At 35.2% G+C, this 12865-nt stretch overlaps 1 protein-coding gene across 1 annotated transcript in view; it reads right to left on the reverse strand.

Annotated features, from left to right (window-relative positions):
* Positions 1–12865, reverse strand: part of THSD7A (thrombospondin type 1 domain containing 7A) — a 455098-nt gene that overhangs the window by 200899 nt on the left and 241334 nt on the right. Inside the window, exon 4 of the mRNA XM_059933940.1 lies at positions 10069–10250. Coding sequence (XP_059789923.1) covers positions 10069–10250 — 182 coding nt within the window. The remainder of the gene's footprint in view (positions 1–10068; positions 10251–12865) is intronic.

Below are 12865 nucleotides of genomic sequence, written 5' to 3' on the forward strand. Positions count from 1 at the left end.
TATTCAACATCTTAATCAGTGGTGCAACCTAACAGTTGCTCAGTATGTACTGAGTGAATGAAGGAATATCAAGTGAGATATCCAAATTTTAACACTTCATTGATCAGCTTGTGATCGATGTTCAGAAAAGTAACACGGGAGAACAGACACAGAATGAGTTTAACATTAACCCACTGACACATAAAAAGATGCTCAACATCACTAATTATTAGAGAAATGCAAATCAAAACTACAATGAGATACCACCTCACACTGGTTAGAAAGGCCGTCATCAAAAAGCCTACAAATAACAGATGCTGGAGAGGGTTTAGAAAAAAGGGAACCCTTCTACATTGTTGGTAGGCATGTAAATTAGTGCAGCCACTATGGAGAACAGCATGGAGGTTCCTTAAAAAACTAAAATAGTTACCATATGATCCCGCAATCCCACTCCTGGACATATATCCTGACAAAACTCTAATTTTAAAAGATGCATGCACCCCAATGTTCACTGCAGCACTATTTACAATAACCAAGACATGGAAGCAAGCTAAATGTCCATCGACAGACAAGCGAATAAAGAAGATGCGATACACACACACACACACACACAATGGAATATTACTCAGCCATAAAAAAACACAAAATAATGCCATTTGCAGCAACATGGATGGACCTAGAGATTGTCATACTGAGTGAAGTCAGACAAAGAAAGACAAATATCATATGATACCACTTATATGTGGAATCTAAAAAAAAAAATGATACGTATGAACTTATTTACAAAACAGAAATAGAGTCACAGATGTAGAAAACAAACTTATGGTTACTGGGGGGAAGGGGAGGGGAGGGATAAACTGGGAGATTGGGATTGACATATAGACATGACTATATATAAAATAGATAAATAATAAGGACCCACTGCCCACTGTATAGCACAGGGTACTCTACTCAGTACTCTGTAATGACCTATATGGGAAAAGAATCTGAAAAAGAGTGGATATGTGTATAACTGATTCACTTTACTGTACACCTGAAACTAACACAACATTGTAAATCAACTATACTCCCAATAAAAATTTTAAAAAATAGGTAAACAACAAGGTCATACTGTATAGCACAGGGAACTATATTCAATATCTTATAATAGATAATAATGGAAAATAATCTGAAAAAGAATAATCATATATATATATATCATTCAGTTATATATATATAACTGAGTCACTTTGCTGTACAGCTGAAACTAAAACAACATTGTAAATCAACTCTACTTTAATAAAAAATAATAATATTAAGCAATCGATGCCATCTGTTCCTTCCCCACATTAAACACTTAAACTTCACAGCAACCAAATAATTAACATAGTGCCTTAATAAACACAATCAATACTCTCACTGTCATCATATCATCATCATCATCATCATCATTATGGTATCATTTCCTTTTAGAGTGGGCATTTGGGTCTTAAGTGTAGGTATTTGTTGTAAGTATTTCATTAGACTTCATATTGTTGGAGAAATGTCAATGTGTCTAGCCTATTAATATCTTTTTGCATCATAAAATTATTATCTAGTATGTTTTATCCTTTCTAGCTTAATATCACTCACATATTTAACAGCACACCATCTATGACTTTGTCAAAGGCACCAACATACATAATGAATTTTTATTATCTTCTCTGGGTAATAATTCCTTTGTCATTATTACCTTTGTCTAAGTAATCAAACCAGTGTCATTCACCTTTCCCATTAGCAAACTGGGAAAAAAATGAGAATGATACAAAGGGAGATAGGTTTGAAATACTCATGAATTTTCAGATGTTTCCTTCAGTTTTAAAAGTTTAGTCATTCTCATGTTTCACTGAACAATATCAAGTTAGCAACATAATTTTTATTGAGTTTTATGTGTGTGAACATTATCCTTCACTCTAAAAATACTGGAGAAAATTCTGGGCATTTTTGATTATCCAGTAAAATTTTCTATCAAATGCTATTTAATCAATCCAACCATTCAATCTTCTGGATAGTTTTGACACTGCACACATATATAACTTAAATCAATCTCATGTTATTTCTCTTGTTAAAATAAAATTTTCAGCTGCACTTTGTATATAAAGATGGCATTACTGCCTGGGAAATACAACGTGTGATCTGTTCAGGTATTTTCCAGCAGTGGTAAATGTTTGGACTGAGTAATCCACACTCTTAGTTTGATCACGGCAAAAAACTTATAATACAGTTGGTTGGTCTTATAATAATAACAAAAACGAAATGACTTTCTGTAATAACCTTTAACTCTGACATTTGAAAAGTCATATTTCTAGATTTTTAGTCTTTTTTATTTGGTATTAATTAGATCGTCTCTAAGAAAACAATGATTTTTTTTCTCTTGTTCAGTACTTTTATTGAATTGACTGATTTTTATTTAATCTCTTTTAGAAAAGTGTGTATATATATAATGTATTTTTATGTTAATAATTATTCTTAATTTTTTAACAGGCATAATAACTTAGTAATATATAAGGGTGTTCAATATCTCTACACTTTCCCAAACAATATACTCCTTATTATTTCCTCCTGTCATATATCATTGTTGGTCATTAACTAATTTACAGTGTTTTAATCATGAAAATTATTGTTGTTGCTTCACACATATTTATACTTATTTAGATTACCCAGATGCTTACCAAATTCTTTGCACATCTTGAATTCTTCTCTTTCTGGGTTCAATTTCCTTCTTTCTAAACATCATTTAGCAGTACTTTCAGGAGGGTTTATTAATCCTTTCACTTTTGTCTTAATTTTGCCCATAGTTTTCAATGATAGGTAGCTGGATAAATAATTTTAAGTTGATGGTTATTTTCCTTTCAGTACTTTCAATATATTATTTTTATTATATTGATCTTCTGTAGCTGTTGAGAATTTCACTGCTAATTTGTTAATTCTTTTGTAATTAATTTTCTCCTTCTCTCTGTTCCTTTTAATATGTCTTTGGAGTTGATGAGCTGAGAATTCACTACATTGTATATAAAGTGTACATATATTATTATCCTGCTTGCAAATTTTCTTGATCCTGTATATCTTGTCTTTCATCAATTCTAGACAATTCTCTCATCTTTTCTCTTGATTCTCTCACTCTGAACCTTCTTGTTTAGTTCTTCATGACTGTTATCCTTGCTTTCATTCTCAACTTCTGTTTTCAGTGTTGCATTTTGAATAATCTGCTTACATTTGTCTTTAATTTACTGATAATTGTTTATCTCAATCTGTATAATCTACCCATTTGTTTATTTCCAGTTAAATTATTTTTCAGTTCTAGAACTTTTGTTTCTTTTCTTTTTCTTTTTTTTTAAATCTGGTTTTTTTAATTGTGACATTACATTTAATGTTTTAATTTTTCCTTTACATCATAAATAAGTTTTAGCATATGTATTTTATAGTTTGTATCTGCTTTTTCTAATATTTCCAAGTCTAATATTTGCAAATCTAATATTTAGTCTAATATTTGCAAGTCTAATTTTACTGTTTGTTAGGCATTTTAAATCCTGTTTACAATGAATAATTTTTCCTCATGTAGTTCACAAATTTGAATGGTGCAGTTTATCTGGCAAAATGCTGCAGCTTAGTTACGGTATTCCCCTCTTTAGTTTTTGCTTTTGCTATGTCAGGCACCTTGCTACTACCACTGCCTGACACCATTTCTTATATTAATTTTCAGCTTTGTGGTCTTTGGACTTATGGAAGTACCATACATTTGAAACTTAAACTCATATGAGTACAGGCCCACAGATGGAATTTTTAGGAGAGGTTTGTTTTTGCCCTGATTTAAGGCTGAAGCTGATCTGCTTCCTTGTTATCTCCCTCTATAGGTAAGTTGAATTTCTCTGCTCACTCAATCATTGATGCTATAACCCTTTGAGGCTGATGAAGTAATGCAGTATTTCTGCTTGTACTCTCTTTCTCTGAGTACAAGTTTATGTCATGCCCTCAAGTCCCCATAATGTAAACCCTTGTTCTGTACCATCCCTACCCAAGGGCAACCACAGAAAGCATCATCTCAGCCTTCATGGTTTGCTTTGGGAGATTGTTTAGTTAATCAAGACCTCAGTTCTGCTCTTAAAAGTATTTAAAACAATATTGTATCCTGAATGTCTAGGGTTTTTTTTTTTAAATTTTATTTATTTATTTATTTATGGCTGTGTTGGGTCTTCGTTTCTGTGCAAGGGCTTTCTCTAGTTGTGGCAAGCGGGGGCCACTCTTCATTGCGGGGCATGGGGCTCTCATTGTCGCGGCCTCTCTTGTTGCGGAGCACAGGCTCCAGACGCGCAGGCTCAGCAATTGTGGCTCACGGGACCAGTTGCTCCGCAGCATGTGGGATCCTCCCAGACCAGGGCTCGAACCCGTGTCCCCTGCATTGGCAGGCAGATTCTCAACCACTGCGCCACCAGGGAAGCCCTGTCTAGGTATTTTGTAAAGAATGATTTTCAGCTGTTCTAGTCTGCCATGTTGCTGGAAATGTAGCATAAGTGCAATTAAATAGACATTTTTAGGTAAATAAAGTTACATAATGTGCATCAAGATATAAGGTCAAGCAGAAATGAAAAACAGATTTCCTGATTATCTGTCTGGGGTTCTCTTGAAAGTAGTCTTAAGATGAAAATTCAAAAGATATCTATATAATTAGAAAGAGGAAAATAGACATATAAAACTATTCTCTTAAATGAGTGGCCAACCTGACACAAAGTGTATACATTTTGACTCTCATCGTTTGATCTAACAACTAGATCATGTGTCCTCTATTCAAAGTCAGAGGTGTGAATAGTGAATTATTCAGGGGTGAAGAATGGTGTGTGTGGATATAGCCCCTAGCTAAAATAGAGGATGTTTAAGTGTACCTGAAACGCTGAAGAGATAATTTTCAGACAAATTCAAAAGGAAATTGTACTATTTTACAAAGGGGAGAATAAACATGTCAAACAACAAATGTTCATTAAACATTGACTAAGTCAAAGGTACTGTAAGCATTGTTATCATGTTTACACACCTTCCGAGCTGCCTCATTATATTTTTCTTTGATTGCCTTTTTGGTTGAATACTTCCTGACATGTCATTAGTAAGCTCTTCCTCTACTAAAAATTGTAAGTTACCTCTGGGGTAGACCAATGACCAGCTTAATCTAATTCTCAGAATGTAAGTTTTTATTAGCTTCCATCCCAATGGCTGAAACCTCTTGGCATCTCACCTTCCATTTTGTAATCCACTGATCACAGAGAAATTTCCTAGGGAAACAGCCCTTCTCTTCCACAAAATATCCAGAGGACTGATTTCCGAGGAAGGTTTGATTCCTTCAGGGATTTAGGATTTAAGACATAGGAATGTTTTAGTTATTCTATAATGATATCACAGAGATTTTTACAACCCACTGCACGAGTGTAGGCTATGTTTCCCAAAAGTAGCCGTTATGTGATTTAGTTCCTTCTTCATTTACCGTAGGAAGATTAAGAGAGCACAAAGTGGTGTGTTTAAAAATATAATGATAAATTATGAAAAGTGTTTATACCTTCATTAATTTACCACAACAAAAGTGTTCATAACCAAACTTTATACATGCTTATATAATTATGGTATTATCCTAGTGACATTTTAAATAACTAATTAATTAATTTATTTATTTATTTATTTGGCTGCATTGGGTCTTTGTTGCTGCGTGCGGGCTTTCTCTAGTTGTGGTGAGCGGGGGCTACTCTTTGTTACAGTGCGCGGGCTTCTCCTTGCAGTGGCTTCTCTTTGTTGTGGAGCACGGGCTCTGGAGCGCACGGGCTTCAGTAGCTGTAGCACACGGGCTCAGTAGTTGTGGCTCACGGCCTCTACAGCACAGGCCCAGTAGTTGTGGTGCATGGGCTTAGTTGCTCCACAGCATGTGGGATCTTCCTTGACCAGGGCTCAAACCCGTGTCCCCTGCATTGGCAGGCGGATTCTTAACCACTGCACCACCAGGGAAGTCCCCTAGTGACATTTTAAAGTCAGTAAATTTAAAAATCTTTTTATGTTTTTCTATAATTTATATCTATATAATCATGTTCTAGAAAGACAAGAAACACGAAATCATTTCTATTTCATGGGACAGCTTCAATCTATTTCTAGCAAAATAGAAAGTAAAAGTAAATTACTATCTTTCCTAGAAGGTTTAAGAATTATATCAGGGAATGTATAGAGAATCCGGATACACATTTCTGATTGAAATGTTATGCAAAATAGTCTCACGAACCTATTATTTCAAAAGTGATGGATAGGAAAGATGCAGCACTACACTTCGATGTACTCTCTGATATTTACTTTCTGAAATAACAGGGAAACAGCACCATAAGCATAGCCTTTTTTTTTTTTTCATAATAGTGTTGACTGAAGTGGGCTAGTCTGTGGAAACTGTAGATAAAAGACTACAATTATAAAGAATTTGCATTTCATTTAGGGATGGTGACTATTTTATTCTTATTTCTTTGCAGATGGGAAAACATGAGCTCTTTATTCATCCTTCTGTCTACCATTCACAGTACAATCATTCTTCCCTCAATCCATCTTTCTATTGATTCTCCAAACCTTTCTGCTGGTTTATCTCATTCTGTGTCATCATACAGGCTCATTATCCAGGCTGTCTTTCTTAATAACCTCAAATCCCACAGACCTTATCCAGATTTCGGTGTGGATTATTTGATACATTTTCTATAAAAGAATGTTCTAAAATTTCCTATAATATAAATTGCAGTAAGTTTTATGGTGCTTTATAACCAATACCTTTGATGCCCCTCATTTAAAAACATGTTCAATCTGTATCAAATGGAAGAATTTCTTGAATTGCTATAGCTAAAATCTACTTTCAATTCACTTTGAACTCTTAAAAAAGTCAATTCGCGTTCATGCATCTAATGATCAGCAACATTTTCATCATCTTTCTAGGACTTACACTGATAACCTCCCCATGGGCAAGGCCTCGTCCTGTCATATCCTGAGAAGGATAGATTTCATGCCAGAGTAAGTTGGATATTCTTCAAGCCTACTGGAATTCTGAATAGCCAGATGACAGAAACTGTCAAAGATTTTACTACTAAATCTTCTCAGTACAGAACTTGTCAAGCCTTTCTTCTAAAGAAGTGATTATGGAAATTTTGATCACCTGAATATTGTGTAAGAATTGGGAGAATTCCAAGAATAAAATGTGGATACTCTTCAATATCAAGTAGATATATTTTTCCTATTGTCTATAGATGCCATTGCCAACTTAATAAGTATTCTGATAATTCAACTCATTTCAAGTTTTGAATAACATACTTTACACTTTGTGAGTACTTTAATAATAAATATTTCAATTTTCTGCAAATTAAATATATTAGCTCGAAGGAAAAGAATTTTTAGGGCCTCGTGTGGGGTGAGTCACTTAACAGTAGTAAATACGCCAGTGAATAAAGTGATTTAATGTGACCCTGCCTTTGTGCTAAGGTGGTCATTATCATTCTTCTGTGTAATATGATGCACGAAGATAATAAAGGAAATTTATGTGAATTTCATATCACTTGTTTACAGTATTTTTTGTATCAAGGAATTTTATTTTTGAGCTAAAGTATTTTATTTTGAATTAAGGTATTTTTAATAGTTTGCTTATGTGTGAAAACGACATTTATAGGACACATAGTGTGAATCTACAAAAACAACAGTGTAGTCCTTGTTCTTCAAATTAAGTGCAATATGAATTGCTCTTAGAGTAGGTTGTTCATGGTTACACAGTCAGGATTTCTTGAGATCAGTACCTTCTAATTAGGATTGAATGAGGAAGTTATTTTGAGAGGTTTCCCTGTTTTTATAAAACAGCTTTCATTCTTTCATATTTGTTTAAGAAGACAGACTGTGAACAATCTTCACAGCCCACAGTCTAATTGTTCTCCATTCACACATATTTACAGTCTTTACATGTCACCCTTGGGATGCTGGTGTATTAAACAAGTTTCCTCTTGGGCAATGTTAAGTACTTCTAGGGGGAACTCACACAGTCTAAGTTCTGAGAAAAAAAAGCTGCAACTTTTAGCAAGAATCAGCTGTTTTTGCAAAGACTATAAGAGGTTTATTAATATTCTTGGTATTCGACATGAAAGGACACAAATTCCTAAGTTATTCATGTTACATACTTACATGATTAAATATTAATTTTAGGTGAATTGACTACTTCCATGTCTATTAATCTCTGCTTTGGTATTTGCTTTAGTCCAACAGATACATCTTAATAATAATATTCTTTGTGTTTTCCCTTTTTTCTGTGACTTTTACTTTTGTTGCTCTGCAGTGCTTTGACAGCAGTAGAAGGGGAATTCTATGACAAAATGATTTTTTAAAATGTCCTGTTGCAATTCAGAATTCTGAAGGATCTTTTTGAAAGCAATAACCTACAGGATATAACTGACATTCAGAAACTAAAATCTGATCTACCTCTAGCAGTGAAATTATACTACTCTGAAAGGACTGCTATAATAAATCCACCTAAGGGTGTTAAAAATGTAGCCATTAAAGTGGCCAAGACAATATTAATGTACTAACATTGCATGCTTTATGGTATTTCCTTAAAACCTCAAGATACGTTAGTAGTAAAATGTATCCCTAGGCTAGATTCCTAAATGAGCTGACATGCTGTGTAAAGCTAGTGGATACAAAACAATTAAAATTTTCAAGTTGCAAATGTAAAACTTTAGTCCTTATTTCCTAAGAATTACTGTTCACTGGTGCCACTCCTTTTTTTGGGGAGGCAAAGGAGCCATCTCTTCTTTTGTTTTCTGAAATGCCCATTTCTCTGGGTTCTTTCCCTTCTTTCTGTTTTTTTCATTATTCTTTGTCAGATTCCTTCTCTGAATATTTCTTTTATTTTGATCTTTAATACATGCTGTTCCCTCTGCCTAGAATAAACTCCCTCTTGCATTCCTGACCCACTTAACTGTATGAAGTGTATGTGTCATAACTCAGCTCAAGTTCCACCTCCTTTGTGAAGGTTCCTCTTTCTATGATCTCCCTACGGTTATTCTAAAACTCAATTATAATGCATATCATACTGCATTATAACTATTGGGCTGTTCATGTGCCCTCAAGATGACCATGAGCATTTTCCTGACATGAAGTTTGTATTGATATTTTTATCCTCACCACTATACACAATTTTTGGAACTCTCCTGGCAACTAATCAATATATGTTGAATGTATTAGTGATGGAAGTCCTGCAATCCCTCAGGTAGTGAAATGTAAGAGGGTCTGCTTACAGCATTGCTTGAAAAGTTTCATATTTGTATGGACTAAAGGGCTACTAATTGAATATAAACTTGATCCAATAATGATTAGAATTTTAGAGTTGAGACAGGGCAGAAGTTGAGACACAGATGTAGAGAACAAACGTATGGACACCAAGGGGGGAAAGCGGCGGTGTGGTGGTGGTGGTGGTGTGATGAATTGGGCGATTGGGATTGACATGTATACACTGATGTGTATAAAATGGATGACTAATAAGAACCTGCTGTATAAAAAAATAAATTAAATTTAATTTAAAAATTAAAAAAAAAAGAAGTCATGCCTTTGGGTTGAAGACATTTTCCTGTAGTTTTATCCTGTATTTATTTCTTTTAAATGCAAATTGAAAATTTCACTCAATACCATAATTAACTTATTTTTTCAACCCCATTATAAACAGCAAAATAAGATGTTCTTTTTACAAGCACGTTTTACTTCTTCTTATATGAAGGAAAGAAAATTTGGGCTTTGGAACACATACTTGCATTCTATATGTATCCTTACGAGATACATCTTTATTCTATTTTTATAATTAATTACTCCTACTAAAGAGAGGTTTGTCAATAAATCAGAATGGACCAAAGATGGAACTGTATTAATTATTTTTACAACCATAATTTAGACTATTGTTCACCATAGTCAATATCAGTCATAATGTGAACAGAAATATGACTCTTCCTGCCCCAAACGGCTACATATATACCCCTGCAGGATGATCCCACTCTTGGTCTCCACAGTTGAGTACTGGAAAAGAAAACAGTTTACCTTCTTTGTCCTTGTGGGTGTTTAAGTGTGAGAGGAGGTCCTCGTTGGCCTGCACGCAGTACACCTCTCGGGTCTGGACCCCTCCTCCGCAGAGGGCCGTCTGGTTGCCCCGCCTCTTGTCCTGCTGACTGAGCAGAGGGTCGACACGGCACTCGGTCCACTCTGTAGTCCTCCAGCCATACCTAGATAAAGAAAATGATGGCAGTTGCAACCTGTTTACTGGATAAAACTTTTCTCCACTCCTATTTTTTGTTCCTCAAAAAGATTAATCTGGGGCTTCCCTGGTGGCGCAGTGGTTGAGAATCTGCCTGCCAATGCAGGGGACACGGGTTCGAGCCCCGGTCTGGGAAGATCCCACATGCCGCGGAGCAACTAGGTCCGTGGGCCACAACTACTGAGCCTGCGCGTCTGGAGCCTATGCTCCGCAACAAGAGAGGCCGCGACAGTGAGAGTCCCGCGCACCGCGATGAAGAGTGGCCCCCGCTTGCCGCAACTAGAGAAAGCCCTTGCACAGAAACGAAGACCCAACACAGACAAAAATAAAATAAATAAAATAAATAAAAATTTATTTAAAAAAAAAAGATTAATCTGAAAAATACTTTCCTCTTGAATTAATCTTAGACTACATCTAAGATGCAGGTTCAGTTTCAATCCCTTCTTCTACATCCTCACCCCGCTCCATTTAAAGAGGGGTTAAATTTAAGATGATCCAGTTTTAATTGCAACTACTGGAAGTTACTTATAAATATTTTATGAAAAGAGAGCATAATGCTGAAAACATGAAATTTTATGTTCAATTAAGCTGAACTCAGGCTTGCCCTTTCTTGATGCTTATAAACAAAGGAAGGTTGAATCTGAGAATGGAACACATTCTAAATGATGATGAACCCAAACATTTGTTTTGTCTCTAACAGAATGCATGAAAATTGCTGTTTCGTATTGGATCAAAATTATATTGTGTGTTAGTAATAAAAATGTAACATAATTCAGAGTTTTATCTTTACTGTTGAGGATAAGAGTTGTTTTGTTTTGTTTTTTCCTGTAGCACTGAGCATCCCTGACGAGTGCTGATGAATGATGAAAAGAGCTGACATTTCTCATCAGTGGAACACAGGAAAGATGATCTGTGATTCTAAATTAAAGCTCCAATAAAGATTATGATGTGAAAAAAATGTCAGGGGATTGTCAGCCCAACACATGCTTTAAGGAGATAGACAGGGAACCATTTCCCGATGCCACTGAAGATAGAAAGTGAAGGCATTTCTCCACCTCAAGGAAAATGGATATTCTAAAAGCACAAAGAAAATGGCTCATGTAGCACTTTGTTTCACTTTAACCAAGATGCCTCCTTAGGAATCAGATTAACAGCCAACATAGGTACAAATGGGTGTGCTAATGTTCACCTCAGTTAGACAGAAAGGTTAAGTGGGCTCTAGGATGTCTCATCTAGAGGCTTTGCTTTGTCAATGGTAAAGTTTCATGACAGTAAAGCTGAACTTCATGCTCGTTTTTCAGTTTTTATAAGTGGGGATTCATGGCTTAATAGAGGTGCAGGACTGGGGCACCAAGGAACAACACCCTTGACATACATTTACAAAGGAAGTGCAACATTCAGGTCAATTCTAAAAACATGGATACTTGATGCCTTGGGAGGAGAGAGAGTGAAGGAAAGTAAAACCAAACAAGTCATTCATTAGGGAAGCTAAAATGAAAATTTTGGTTTTTTTGTAGAATGGCGTCCCAATTTAGGTCATCCTAAGGAGTCCTGTGAGAGGAACAAATTTTTAGTAATGTCAATTGATTACACATTCTAAAAAAATGCTACCATCCATAAAGGGTTAGAAGAAAGATTCAGAATAGAGATTTATTTTAATTAATAGTTAATGGCATTTGAATATTTGAGAGGATAAAGAATAAAACACCTAGCTTGAGACAAAAATGGAAGAAGCTTGTAGGAGACAAAACACTCTGATTAGAGAACCTGGCAACTTCCTTGAAACTGTTACGTAGAGGGGAACACACAAGTCAGCAGGACAGGCAGAGTAGTTAAGAAGAAAACTCCCCAGAGCGTTCCGTCACTTGTTATTTCAGAGAAGGGATGATTCCAAAGTGCTGCATAATTGAAGATCCTGTATGACTCATTACTGTTCTTTGTTATTATCATTATTACTGTTAGAAATGGGAGGAGGAGGAGCAATAATAGTAGTAATTTTCCTCCTCACTGTGTCATGAAGTTCAAGCTGTCTGCATGTCCTCTAAATATCTGAAATATTCCAGGGAACCTTTCAGTGAAGCTTGTGCATATCTACTGAGAAACTAAGATTCTGTAAGTTGTTTCATAAATATTCTATATTCAAGCTAAGCTGAAATATCTTTATCACCAAGATAATTCACAGTAATGTCTTGGAGATGATATTTTTTAAGGATAAAAAGAATATAGTTATACTGCCAAAAATTTCAAAATTAGTCTCATTTCATCTGAATTCAATGCACATTTATTGGGCACTTACTGTGTGCCTGGTCCTATGACATGCAAGCAATTAAAAAACAAACAAGCCTCACTCCCAAGGTTCATAAGCAGTCTTTGTCCTGAAGGAGCTTAAAGTCTCATTATTTTGATGTAGCATTTTACTCTATTCAATAGGAATTGTTATATACAGTACTGAATTTTATTAGGACTCGCTCAATAAGCAATAGGAACCTGTATGTTGAAACTTTATTTGACCTTATAGACTAGTTGACAAACTATGGCCAAATCCAACCTGTCCCCTGTTCTTATAAGTAAATTTTATTGGAA

Source organism: Balaenoptera ricei, chromosome 9 (assembly GCF_028023285.1).
Source record: "Balaenoptera ricei isolate mBalRic1 chromosome 9, mBalRic1.hap2, whole genome shotgun sequence".
NCBI lineage: Eukaryota > Metazoa > Chordata > Mammalia > Artiodactyla > Balaenopteridae > Balaenoptera > Balaenoptera ricei.